A 14,939-nucleotide genomic window follows, 5' to 3' on the forward strand; every position below is an offset into this window, starting at 1 on the left:
GTATTACCTCCAAAAACAGCAGAATTGTTTACAATATGAATCACATTTACTGAATTAAACTCCCTCATTACTTGTGGTTTTCAAAGGCCATCAAATAATGCACATGATCTTACTTAAAGTACTAAATGTTTTTTAATATTGCTCGATACTAAACTCACAGCTCTGATTTAATTAATTTATAATGCATATTATTCACTGAACTTCTGTCTCTCTTCCCAAAAACTGCATCTTGCTCCTCCTGTCCTCCACATGATTCTCTTTTTTTTTCCGATTCACTGACAGTGCATCCATTTACACAGAATTATTTGAGTTGACATTATAATTTAGTGGGTTAACTGTAAATTTGATGATCAATTATGTCATGCTTATGTCAAGCTTGTATGTATAGGTTCGGGATTTATTTTTTAAATTTGTTGGTGTAACATCGCAATTGTGGTTTTGGTGAAACCAAAATGATACTAAAATTGCTGTAGCTCAAGCTTTTTTTTCAAACAACAAAACAACATTTGAGAATACAATAAAGCAGGCTGCCTATGCAGTGCCACCTGTTGTGTGGATGCCAGTGGTGACAGTTAGTTTATGTGAAACAAATTGCTCTTTAAAGGAGACATATTATACCCTTTTTTTACAAGTTGGCACAATTTCCTGAGGTCTTAATAAATTGTATGAGAGATGCTTTGGATCAAAATATTACTTGGCTTGAAGCAACACTCAACAGCCCAGCCTGTTTTAAGGGTGGGGAGTGGGGAAGTGTGCAGCTACTCACTCCACCTCATACTCCGCCTCCCTCCTCCTGGGAGTGTGCCTCATTCTGAGACTGGTGCCTTCTCCCTACTATTGCAAACTGCTGAGCGTGATGCCGGGGAGAAACATTGCTTGCCGAACAGAACACATCTGTCTCTGACAGAGCCATGTAACCATATCAGTTTAAACCAGAGTCAGGCCCAGAACAAGAAGGCGCTCCTGAAGTTCAACCATCAAGGCTTCAACAAAATGTTGGTGCAGGGTTTGTTTTTGTGTGTTTGTAAGCTGGCTGTGGACACACTCTGTCATGCTGGCTGTCATACAACTAACTACAAGGGACTTGAGTATATATATATCATATGTTGTGTTTCAGTGTGTTATAAAAACATGGGATGTGCAATTTAATGCAAACATAATTAAACTATTCCTCCAGTCACACCAGTAATGCTCAACTGTCTCTCTATATAGATGTAGTGACATTATTGGTCCCATGGGGGAAATTGTTTTGCCCCCAAGGCGTAAGCTGATGCCATTAAACAATGCTTTCTCATCAACAGTAAGGGACCAGCAGGAGATGTACACAGCATATCTCATGCGTACCATTTATCACTATGTTTAAACATTTTGTATATGCCAATGTCATTAAATACTTGGAGACCTACATCTTTATCAAAAACATGCCAATAAACTAAACATGCAATGTTAACGCACTGACAGCGGTAGATAGTGTTCAGTGTAGCAGATAGCATGCAGGTAAGGTGGTACAGCATTGCTGAAATCACATGAGCCTCATGATACAACTTTTCAAACGGCTGCAGGTTGTCTGAATTTAAAAACACAACCATTCAATTAGAAAGCAAAGAAACAGCGTAACAACAATGTTAATCTTTCAGAAAGTAACAATAATGTCCTGGAAGTTTGAACAACTTCACTACTTATGCTCTTGGCAAAAAATTTAATAAAATAAACAAGGGGGATTGTTTTTCCAATACTTACTTTTCCCTTGTCTGAACTTTGGCCAGTTGGAACTGTTACCTCTTTGAGGCAAAGTTTCTTCGCAAGTTCATTACTAAACTGGCCCAAGTTGGTAAAACAATTGGATGAAAGTGACACACAAAAACTTTAGTTAAGTCTTGCTGGAACATTTCCCTCAAATATAGTTTATCCATTGAGCTCTTACGTCCTCTGAGGTTGTGGCAGAAGTGAGATCAATGCAGCTCAGTAGAGCTAAGAACAGAACATTTCCAAGCAAAGCTAGCTTCATCTTTCGGTTTGAACGCAAGGAAGAAAAAAATTAGGGCAGGGCTCAGAGGTCGAAGGCCAAGCAGAGGAGGCGGGGCGAATTTGACAAGTGACATAACTTTGAAACTGAAAGTCTGAATGGGTCACCGAATGAGAGATCTTTGAACCCTTAGGGGACAGAACAAAGTGCCAGGTTTTCAGTAGGTAATGACTTCAAACACCAAAATATGTGCTCTCATCAGAAAAAGGGATTTTTGTTTTCATAATATGTCCCCAATTTAAATTCAACCAAAGGTCTTTAACCAAATTACTGGCCACATAACTGATTGTTTTTATATGTAAATGCTATGTTAATATGTATATATATTTATAATATTAAAAAGTTACCTGTATTCTATCTGTTTATTTAGATCATTTGGTCTACATTAGTTTTACCACTATAAAAGTCCCACTATTGTATTTGTATTTTGAACAAATTTAAACATAGATTCTGGAAATGTGTACCAAAAAGACAAATTGAATCTTTCGCTCATGGTTTAGGAGATAGTAAACATGGCCACATTGCCAAATAATGGGGTAAACATATCAAATAGTATTCAATTCAAAAATACTTTTTAACAGTTAAACAGATATACAGGCAGTACTGCGCAAAAGCAAAGGGTGCTGCCCCTCAGTCTGTTTATGGGTGATGTCCAGTCATAAGAAAGTATGCATTTAAGGAACAGGAGGCTAATTTTAGACAGAAAAAGGACCTATGTTGCCGAATAAAGTGCCATTATAAGATGAATAAGAATTAAACCGTGTATCATGCAATCCTTCTCTAGAGGAGTCCCAGAATACAAGCTGGATATGTGTGAACATGAGGATGTAAATATTAAATCATGCGAAGTGGCAGCTGGCTTAAAATGTAAAAATATATGTCAGGCACCATTAAAGACAGAAGTCATCATTATACGCAGATGCTAATGACTTGGTAGTTTCATCCACTTTATGAGAGCCTATTCTATTTACATAAATACATTTAATCTTTTAAATATTTTGCTAAAGGGCATTCCTTACTATGCTCATGACAGTTATAAAAGGGACATTTTCTGCATTATCTAATTAATGTATGCATCCCTGAAGCAAAAATGCATGACTCTCATACAATACTGTATTATGATTGTATTCATAAGTGAGAATAACAAATTCTAGACTTCAGGAGAGATGAACGGTTTCCTCAATGCTGCCTCACTAGTTAGCATTTAAATAAATTTTCCATCAAGCACATTTATCCGTGGTTTATGGAAATCACACCGTAAGCTCAACTCAAACATGTTTTTGGAAATCAGATTGCCTGGCGAAAGTTATCCGTTGTAAAATTCATATTCATCCTGGCAGCTGATTTAAAAAGAGTTGTGTTTGAAGAAATTACTCTAGGTTTCAACATCTGCAAACTCAGTCCATCCTCTCCTTTGAAATAAAGCATATGACTCACCGTGAAGCCTCGATTTACGAAATACGCCTCATCTGAGGCACACGTCTATCTTATATGACATGCAAAGAATCTCATACAAATGATTCAAAAACAGAGCAGTGGGTCATGCTGCCTCCACTGGAGCCTCCCAACAGAGACACATCTGCAGTAAGTTCTTCTGCTGAGATTAAAGCAAACTTAGCAAATAATGTTTCCATCATAGTGGAGTGGAAAAATACATCAAACTTATGTACAAACATCAAGCTGTCGATTTTCATGTAACCTTCAAGTGTTCAATGCTACAACACCAAAGTCTTGGCTACAACCTCGACTTGCCAGCATTCCCTTGTTTACCAGCAGGTACACCCCTATGATAAAGGCAGGTGGATCTTACAGATCCCAGTGATGCCTATAGATGGTGTGCCATGAGCAGCCTCAGCTATCTCAGTCTCAATATTACTGGATTCCAGCTGAGCTCACTGTTATGTTACCTGGTGATTCTTGCATGCTTCAAGAGAAGATGTCCTCTTTGTCCAGCTCTGGTGAAGCAGGTCCAGAAATGTCAAAAAGAGGCTGCGGAGAGCCAGTGCTTGATTTCCTGTCTTTGAGGAGTTTAAGCGCTTCTGTGAGTTGCGCCTCAAGGCTGGACATTCGAACGTTCAGGTTCTTAAGGTCATCCTTCAGCTCCAGCTTGAGTTCCTGAAGTGAGGCCTGAAGTGATTGCTCTGGAATGGGGTAGAAAGTGTGCCTGGTTTCCAGAGGCTGGGCAGGACTGCGGTCCTGAGGAGTCATGCGGAACTCACCCACTTTGTCCAAGCGCAGGTCACTTTTGGTGATCCCGCTGTCACACGAGTCTGTCTTCTTTAGAGACGTCTGTGACTCATGTGCAGTGGTCCGTTCAGGTAAAGTCTCCATGGATTCTGCTTTAGACACTTTGCTCCAGTTGTCTGCTTTGACTATTGACTCCTTGAAGCGACCCCAGCCCTTGACTTTGACTGGTTCAGCAGGCCGCGATCCTGCCAAAGAACTAGGCGGGGGCACCTGCAGCTTAGCCTTATCTGAGGAGGTGCCATTGGGAGATGTTGCAGGTGAAGGTGTTGAAGAGGAGGGTGTGGCTGGACTTTCTGTTACTGTAACAACACTGGTAGCTGTTATAGCTGCTTTAGACATCTGGACATCCACATAGACGGGGCCCTTCTCGATATCTTGTTCATCCAAATCTGGTTTCTCGGTAGCCATGCGGGCTTCCTTCTGCTGTCGAAAGCGCTGGAAGAGTTTTCGTACCGGATGATCTGGCGGCAAGTTTAGCGGGGCTTCATTTTTACGTCTCTGTCGCTCTTCCTCCTCCCGTTTCACATCACTGATCTTCCGGAAGACAATCTACAAGAAAATTTAAAGCTCTTAGGACTGAAAAGCACTATAATAACAATTAGATAGATCAAAATGATCAAAACTATCGGTATTTGTCAGCACGCAAACAGAAGAGTACTGTACCACCATTTTATTTAAAAAGTTAACAAAATATTAAACCAAATCAAGGTTCTACTTTACTGATTGTGCAGTTTGTATTAGAAAGACTCAATATCTTAAAATGTGTGCTCCTGGTAAATGTAACCTTTAAAGAGGCTATTCCCATAGCACAGACAGAAAGTTCACATCAAGCCTCTGGCTTCAGCGTGTGAAGACACGCAGCATGCTTACCTCCCAGCTGCTGCTAATGGACAATTGACAATTAAAGGCAAAACACTCAAAAAAATGTATTTTTGATAAACATGTATGTCTGTCAAGAGTTTTAAGGACTTTGCACACCAAGTCCAATTTTGTTGTCTGTTATTGTCATGTATTCAAAAATAAATCAGACGTCCCATTATGTCAGTCACATTTATACACCCAGGTCTTTAATCTGTCACTGAAGTCTGTAGAAAAAGTTAATTTTTTTGTACTTTTTTCCCCAAATAGTTAAATGCCTTTTGAGACTTTTTGACTACTCAAAGCCACAGGACAAGCGTCATTATCCCAAATGACATCTGACAAATTCTTTCCCATTCCTTTCCCAGTACCAAGCACTTTATGACAAACAATGTAAAGAACACAAGCTTGATTGAATTGTGAATATTGGTGGTCTTCTTTTTTAATGTTTGGTACAAAACTGGACCACTGACATAGTAAAATACACATGGAAATGATCGGGATAATGCTGCAACTCTTCTTTCTACTGATGCCAGATTGGACTGACACAGTGTTTACTTTTTCTTTCTGTACTGTGAACATAATTATCATCCTTTCTGCCTGACAACTCCATTTTGCCTCGTACCAACAATATCCAGGACAGGCAGATCATTAAAACTTATTGGACTTAGTGTGCAAGCTTTCTGTGCATTATGCTTTTTGTTGGATGATAGATTTAGGAAACGCACATGAAAAATACAGACTCAGTGTGCTGAAGCCCTACTTGAGGGGCATAATTTTAAGAAATATCTTGTGGAAACTTGTTGTAGAAGGATAAAGTAAAAGGTTTTTAAGCATGAAAGATGATTCTTGTTCTCAGAAATAGTCAACCAGAGGTCTATTCACTGAATTTTTCTAGGGCTTTTAAGTACAAGACATGGCTTAAGGACTGTGTCATGCAGTATTCATCAGGAGAAATAATATAGTCAATCCAAATAGTGTTATCTAAACAGCAACTACATTTTAACAGAAGCTTCTCAATCTGTGCAAAGCTGAAGCATTAATGAACACTGTATGATGAAATATTAACTAAAAGCTCTTGAAAAATTAGTCTAGGTGAGATCAGAAAAATAATCACACTCATGTTGATATATTAATTGATCCTGGCACAAAAGCATAATTGTGTAAAAATAACTACAATTGACAACTAACTTTATTCAAACTCATCAGTTAACATATGACAGTTTATTTCATGCATTTAAACCCTGATAAAGAGTGCCAGTGTTCTTGAACATTTCAGTCTATGCTGGATGTTTCAGGATGATACTGATATTTATATTTAAGAATATATCTGTTAACAATAGAATAGTTGACAACAGTGATATAAATCCTTTGAATTGCTCACAGTTGAAAAAACTGGTTAGAAAATCAGAATGATTCATTGTAATTAGGACATAATTTCATCATATGAAACCCAGTTTTGGTATTTCATTACTGAAAGTTGCTTCACATAATCAGCAAACTCATTTCAATAAGCTTAAAATAGCAGATTTTTCAGTCTTTCAGCTCTGTATTTTTTATTTTTATTTTTTTTTAATCAAACACTAAATAAGAACTATACAAGTATATTTTCCAAAATAATTTCTATTTATTTAAATGACAATACTCTCATAAGAGGAGAACAATATAAAAAGTCTGGGCATTATGTTCATTTTTAAAATTTTGCTCATCTCCACTTTACTAATTCCCAGATATGAAAATGAAAATAATAAATACAGTCATCATTCATTATTTCTGAGAATCAGTTATATAACAATGCATTCTCACAATTTGTACCACTTAAACACATTATTGCTATACTTTACTACTCCAAAACACAATCTCAAAAGCTGCTTTTGACTACAGCATTTGGCTCCTTGTTTGAGCCATCTCTGGATTTCCCTGCTGTATACACAGAGGAAGTATTGGACCCTGGTGAATAGTGACTTTGATGCAGCAGATGAGATTGGCTCTTTATATGCAGGCAATTCAATCTTGCACTTAGACTCTCTTGGGCAGGCTAACCATATAAATGAGGTAATGATTGGTAGCTACACTTGTGTTGTTGATCACAGCTGCTCATTTCTGAGGGAAGGATGTGAGAGTGGCTTTAATTTATGGTGACTGTTTAATAGAATTTAATATTTCTATGAAGTGTTCACATGTATGAGCTCTGTTAGCACAGCTGGTCAGGACACAGGTAGCTTAATTAATTTAATTATTTATTGTTTTTTCTTCCCCAATAAATTGGAACACATTTACTAATTCAAAACGAAACTTCTACAATATCGCGATAAAAACATGCTTTTTTTCCCCATTATTTTTTTCATTTTCTGAGTTTTATCTCTTTACCAATTGCCACAACTTACGATAACAATATTCAGTATTTATCTCTCAATAGGTTTCCCACAGAGTTCCCACATTTTCCGCTAAATTCAAATTACCTTCACATGCATGAGGGATGTGCAACAAATCATACAAACATTTAATCCAGTGTTTATTCTTGTATTTTAATCTTTCTGATTATCAATCTACTGAACTGAAATAACAGCCAATCAAAACTTGACATTTCCTGCTGCTTCAATTTAAAATCAGTTGCCTTGTGATGATGGTGACGTTACAGCAAAAGCAATGGGTTTGTGATGGAGCTTCTCACTGTTTAGATAAACAATAATATATATATATATAAATAACAATTAAAGACGGAGTCAGATGAAGAGCTTTACTCACAGTACACCTAAACAAGGTAAGGTGTTTGAGCCTAATGCAGCATGAAATCGGGTGTGCTTGCTCATGGAATTGGCTGTCCTCTTTACCAAAAAATTAATTAATTACCCAAAGCTTCTATTTTTGTCTTGCCTGGGCAGAAACCTCTGAAAATCCATCAATTAGCGCTTTTAAGACACTGAAACAGGAGGATAAAATCAGAGCCAACAGCGATCTGTTTCTTTCCAAGATAGAGATCTATAGGCTGTTTGAAGGGCTCCACTTTAGGTTTCGCTTTCATTTTTGAGTTTCTGCTGCTCCAGTGCAGCATTGGTGGTTTCCTGAGGTTGTATATTATCCCTTTAAGTATTTGCTGCAACACTAAATGAAAAGGCAGAGCTAACTAGCTTGAAGATCACCTCTACAGAGAAGTATGGTGTTTTTTAAGCTTGAAAGCGTCGCCTGTGCAACAAATGGTCAATGCTATGGCTGAGCATTTCTACCTAATGTGCCTAATCAAAAGGTTAAAACCAATCGAAGATAGAGCTGACAGTTGTGAACGAGGTTTATCTAATGTTAGTATCAATCAACACATTATTGACTGTGTTTTAATGTGATCACGAAGAGGGCTCCTTGTATCTGTAAGCCTTCTTGTATTACTTCAGCTCAGCATGAGAGCCTAAGCAGTTGTCTGGATGCTCTCCTGCTTTATTTTCTTGGTTGCTCTGTGTATTATCTTATTTATTTATTTATTTCATTTGTGCTCATAAACTGTAGGCTAAGATCTGCACTGCCTTTCCCTCTGGTTGATCCCTCTCAGTTTGTCCTGGTCTCTGCCACACAAGCAGATCCATGACTGCAGCGCCCCTATTTCTTTTCCCCCTACCCCCAAAACATGTAAAGCTGTGCTTTTTGCTTCATAAATAAAACACAAAGCTGAAGTGTTAATCTTCTGCAACCGAGCACTCTCATAGTTCTGCAACCTCCTGATTTACGAGCTAATTGCTGGGTTTTTCCAATCCTGCTTGAAATACATCCACAACTACCCTGGTGTTGTCTGGTAGTATCTCTTCCTCAGAAGCAGACAGGCTTTCTGCTGGCTGTAGAAGGCTGTGGGCGAGGTGAGTTACACCTAAGCCATTTAAGGTATGCATGTTTTCTTTTGTTTTTATGGCAAAAACATCTATCTGTGTAATTCTAATGAACGGAGCGAGCTATTTTAACAAAAGTCTTCTAAAACCTGAGCATCTTCTGTAAAACCTATAACTGTCCACTAAAACAGTTTTTCTCCTCAGCCTCTGAAGGAACTATAAATACATATCAAAGTAAAATAAATCTTTTAAGACATTAAACATTTGTGTTTAATTTTAACTTACTGAATTTACCCTTGTATTTATTTTATTGTGTGTGTGTCTTGGAAATGGTGATATTACACACATGTTGCATCAAACTTGAAAGGTAAAAGAAAGCTTATGTTGCATCAGGTCTGAATGGGTTGAGGCTTGAATCAATGCCCAGAAAAAAAGATGCATTTCCCACACATTGTGTAGCTTAAATACTTTAAGTATATGGAGTTGGGTTAGCTCAGACTTGAGGAATGAAGGGCTGACATTGTCTTCACATTCTGTTACATAAGTTCATTTCAGATGTTTTCACTATATTTGCACATTCAGCTTTGTTCTGTTCTGTCATACTTGTACCAAATAAAACGGGCTCTTTTTTTCAGTAGAAGCTCATCCTTCTCTTGCTTTTCTCTCGTTCCACAACACTCATAGTCCGTTACAGTTAAGACACATCCTTCAAAAAGGTTTGCTCTGAGCCAAGAAGAAACAGTGCAACCGTGTTGGTTACTGCGAGTACATTTTAACGACTGGCGTTCATTAGTGAGGCACACTTGATTTATTGTTGATGTCTTTGGCCAAGTGAAAGCAGCTCCAGATATTTAAAGGTAGGCTGACTGCCCTTGTGAAAATATCTGGCTCCATTAGAAAGTCACGATGGTGCTTAGTCTTTTTCATTCATTTTCCAGGACTAATGTGGTCCATTTAGCTCAAACTGATGCAGCCTCGGGGTACAGCACAATATATCTAGCCTTTTGAAGGTTGTAATGTTCAGCTTTTTTCTTTAAAAAAAATGTTGATTTGTCAACGAGTCAAGAAAAATACTGATCATAATGTAGAAATATTTCTAAATATGTTTCATGTCATAGCTAAAACATTTATCATACAGTATCCCCATACTTGTATGTGGCTTTTTTGGAAAACAGCTTGAATTATCTTTGGACATGAAAACTGAGGCGTGAAGCCCAAATGTAAAATGAATGAATACTTTTTTTTCTTGTTGAAATATGAGGAGCCACTCACCCTCTTTCGTAAGTTGTAAGTGAGCAGCAGGTTTCTGGAGAAGTGGTTGGAAAACGCCGTGTAGAACTCCAGCACCTTCTGCAGAGCGTCACGTTTTATGACGTGGAGGTCGCAGTATGTCAGCGCTCTGACGTTGGCGCAGGCCTGAGCCAGAGTGACCTCCTTCCAGAAAACATCCCCAAATACATCTCCCTTACCTGCAGAGGGAGGACACAATTTCAACCACGGATGTCTCCACAACATCTGCTCTCTAAAGTAAACAGATACACAAATAACTACTTTCTGAAGGGCTTGTAAAAATGGCTTCAATAATGGTTGATGAATAATTTACAAATGCTTCAAAAATATCTGTTATACATCTTTCATGGGAGCAGATTGTGGGTTGAAAGGCACCAAAGGCTTTTTTTTTAGTTGGGGTTAGGTGTATTCTTTAAACTGTTATATAAACTTATTTTATAGATCTTTTTAGCAAGTGGTTTGTTTGTCAGTGTTTTTTTCCAAGTTGATTCTCTTCTTTCTCAGATAATAAGAACACAAAGGTTCACTGTAACCCATGTATTTTTTCGATTGTTGAGAATCTCTGTTTATTATCTGTTTAAAACTACATTACATGTGATCTAATTTATTTAACATTTATACACCATTTATTATGAAGTATACTTTTGTTGCATTATGCCCCCCCCATAAGTTGTACTTCGTACTTCATTTATTGATCACTGATGAACTCGTGCTTTACAACACTGCGATTCTCATCTCTATGACATATAACTTACCCCACTTAAAAGGAAAAAATGTGTTTCTTCAATAAAATACCACATTTTTCATATTTCAGGAGGACACCTCTTAGACTTAACCGCTAATTCCTACCTTTGGGTTACCTGCAGTTTATGGAAAAATATTGGGCTTTCATCTTCCGTCATTAACAGAAAAGTCCCTTTTTGAAGCGGGTTTATAAGCTGCTTAATTATCTTATTATCTATTTACTCAGTTATTCATGATTTGTGCATATTTTGAGCCAAAAATTGAATTTATTTGCCCGATAGTGGAGAATCCTTCTTCAGTGCAACACATATGAGCTCTTTAATAACACTCGAGCATTATCTTATGAATGAAACAACTATTGCACTCTTAAAAATTCAGTTCAACAGATTTGCATATTCAGACAGTTTATTTATGAAAATAATTGCTTCATGACTCAAAAAGGCTCGGATGAAGCTCTACACCTTTGCCTCATCTAATATTCATAGTTTGAGGAATATGCAAATTAGCCCCGCTGCTGTCTACACTTCTTCCCTGGCTGCAGCTGCTCCTCCTCAACTCTGCTCTAACACCATAGACTCTTTGGCTCGATTATGTAACCAAACACCTAGAAATGTATTGCTAATGTTGGATAAGCCTTGCTCCTGACTGCCTTGATTAATTCATACATGAAAAAAACCACTTGGACATATAACATTATTAAAAGTTACAAATTTAATGATACCAGAACATGTTTATAACCTGGAACCCTGAAAGTTGTTCCAGTTAAAGGCTTTATTATAGACTTTGTAGTTTAAAGCAAATTCTAACATGTCAGGCATTTATATGTGTTCAGCGTGCTGCTAGTTCATGTAAAGCACTATTTTGTGTTGAAAGGCTCAACGTGACCATATGACTTAATATCGTGAAACAGCGTAAATCATCAACATTATCAACAAAATGTTTGACAACAGGGAAGACTGTTGCAGATGGTCTTTACTTGTTTCACTTCACAATGAGAAGTCACAGTAGCCTGATCACTGCCGTGGGTCCTATCAGAATCTCCATACAGGTCAATGGTAGAGTTTATACCACTTTTATCTAGTCACGGGCATTTTAAAACCCCAATTAACAAAAAGAATTTCTAACTATCTAAGAGGACACATCTGTAAAGGAACAGGAACAGTAGTCTGCCTGTCAAGGTGAGAGGTATGGCGATCAAAAGTCAAAACATAAAAATACATCCCAAATAAGAAACATATCTAAAACGGCAATATCAGACAGAAATGATAAATCTGTAACAAGATAACCACAGAAAGAAATTCTCTAGACAGGTCAAAACCAAGTAAAATGGCTGAATATAGAACATCCCAATGAATGAATATTGGACTCCAAGTATAATATGCGGTCAATAAATATTTACAGCTGAAACAAGTGTAAGGTAGTAACTCTATTTTATGAAACCAAGCATAAAAACTTATCTGGATAAAGGATTATCTTGTAAAGGGGGAGAGCAGACAAATGAGAAACGACGAGGAATAAAAGAATCTTCTGACCCCACTGTTCATAAAGGTCAGTAAGGTCAATAAGTATTAAAAGTTTATCAAACACTCTGGTGTTTGTCTGGTTAACTGTTTCACATGATATGGATGCAATAAAGGCCCTGCTGAGAACAGAAGGGTCTGAACACACTTCTATGAATAAAAGACTTTCATTTAAGTGTGTAGTAGCAGCTTGTCAAATTAGTAGTTCATTAGCCTGCTGGATCAGATTACATAATTCCAATAGAAGTGAATTAATTTACAGTTGACGCACATCCAAACACACATGAATGTGGAAACAAGTCTTTACGAGTATTGGTGCCTTTCCAGATATTATTTTGAGACGATGTAGAATATTTAGAATATTTATTTATTATAGAGTATTTGAAATCCTCTTCATTAAACACAACATTCATGTCTGGGGACTGACAGATTTCTGCATTAAATAAAAGAAAGCAGCTAGTACCCTGAATCGTTGTAGCCTGTTTTACAGAGACATGGTACACTATTCTGACCAGCTAGTTGGTAGCAGTCTGTCTGAATAGGTGTGAACAAAAGCTGTGTTGTCTCCAAGCAACCAAAACAACAAACCGAAACTTGCTGCAATGCTCTATAAAGCCCTTTAAGGCTGTAGACTCAGGTGAGACCCACGTCTCCCCCTGTTTTAAAAGAAATAATCTTTTATCAGATTTGTGTATGTTTTCTATGACTCAGTGTTGCCTTGCATCCACAGTTTCAGACCCCTGAATACCTCTTTTTCAAACATTCCATCAAACCAGCAGCAAATCAGTAAAGCTTTTTCTACAAATTGATGAAAACTCGACCAAGGCCTCCACTTCCATGTGCTCTGGACATGTTACTGTCAGGAATGTGAGGCACAGTTTTGAGGAGTTCAAGATCACAGCTGAGGTTTTGTCCTTCTGTGTGGACGGATGGTAAATAATGAAGCATCATCCTGGAAACATGAGCCGCAGTTCAAGCCCACCACTCAAGGCTCAGAAAGTTTTAAAACATGGTCACTTTATTTTATCGTTGTTTGCGTTTTACAATGTTTTGTATGCATTTTCTTGTTGAGCATAAATAAGAGCCCATCTAAAGACATCTTACAAAGTAGCTTTGGCTTTAAATGGGCTCGTATGATATGTGCTATATGTAATCCCACAACCTATTAATAAAAAAAAAACATCTTGTAAAAATTACATAGTAACGCATGCTTCTAGAATAAATGATTTGATTGAAAAGGGTTCAGATAAAGCTGAAAATAAAAGTGCATCTGAGGAGACTGTGTATCAGAGAAAAGAAAAGAAATTCTTGTCCAAATCCCGAATCCACCACTCAGCAGAAAAAGATCTTCAAGCAGCTCATCATTCACTGTAGTCAGAAACAGTTTGTTAAGTGCTGCTGCACCGAAAAAAAAAAATATTTAGCAAGAAATTATCTTGTTGCCATGGTGCAAAACAGTTCTATTAAAAAAATCCCAGAGGCCACTTTGAGCCGCATTTCTTCTGTCGTTACTGCCAGTTTTTAAGTGTCTATGTGCCTCTAAGATCATGATAAGGCACTACTTTATCTACAGATCTGCTTCTAAGATCTTTATGTCACAACTTAAGAAATCTGTAACTTTGCTTTATCCGACATCTGTGCAGATTTGGGTGAAAGGAAAGGGTTTAACTGCATCTCTCATGAAATAAACCAATGTGGTGAATTCCAATAATAGCCAGTTATTATAACCATTTGGTTAAAATTTGAACCAAGAATTCTGAAAATATTTTCAAGATGTCATAAATCGCCTATAGCAGTTAATCACACGGTTAATCAATAAAAGTTTTAATTCAAATGAAAAAGTAAAAATAATTCACCTAGAAAAAAGGCCATTTAGGAAATCTTATTTCACAGTTTTATGTTTAGTTTTTAATTTGTTGTTAAAAAAAAAAATAACAAAAAAAAAATGTTTTAGAATGTGGCTGAAGCCAGGATCACTTTGAGAGCAGTTCAAAATATCTAAATCGTTAAAGTTTCCGTGGAAAAAAACAGCAATTAGAGAATGCTAATCAAAGCATATTTATGACGTTTAAACTCCTCTCTCTTTAAAAGAAAGCAACGGTCAGGAATACTTTGAAAGCAGTCAGCTCACCTAAAATGGCCACCACCTCATCATCCTGAATGACTTCCAGGGATCCCGATACCACGAAGCAGAGGCTGTCCACGCTTTCACCAGCGTGGTAGATCAAGTCACCAGGAGCACAGTGGATTGTCTGAAACTCCATGGCGAGAGCTCTGAGACACCCATCACTGGCCAACCGGAAAGCCGGATGCTCTTTAAAAACTTTACGGTTGAGATGAACGCAAATATCTGCTCTCATGTCCTTCGGACAAATCTGCAACACCTGGAGAGAAACAAGAGTAGAGAGAAGCGGTGTCAGCAAAGGATGAGGGCCGATT

General features: G+C 37.5%; 1 protein-coding gene across 1 annotated transcript in view; it reads right to left on the reverse strand.

Moving 5' to 3' along the window:
- Positions 1-1,770: 1,770 nt before the first annotated feature.
- The window catches only part of kcnh1a (potassium voltage-gated channel, subfamily H (eag-related), member 1a), a 53,141-nt gene continuing 39,972 nt past the window's right edge, over positions 1,771-14,939 (reverse strand). Inside the window, exons 11-13 of the mRNA XM_075479717.1 lie at positions 14,632-14,884; positions 10,219-10,415; positions 1,771-4,822 (exon numbers count right to left, since the gene is read on the reverse strand). Of these exons, the coding sequence (XP_075335832.1) occupies positions 3,953-4,822; positions 10,219-10,415; positions 14,632-14,884 (1,320 nt within the window). The 3' untranslated portion in view covers positions 1,771-3,952. The remainder of the gene's footprint in view (positions 4,823-10,218; positions 10,416-14,631; positions 14,885-14,939) is intronic.

The sequence above is a fragment of the Odontesthes bonariensis genome, chromosome 2 (genome assembly GCF_027942865.1).
Source record: "Odontesthes bonariensis isolate fOdoBon6 chromosome 2, fOdoBon6.hap1, whole genome shotgun sequence".
Classification (NCBI taxonomy): domain Eukaryota; kingdom Metazoa; phylum Chordata; class Actinopteri; order Atheriniformes; family Atherinopsidae; genus Odontesthes; species Odontesthes bonariensis.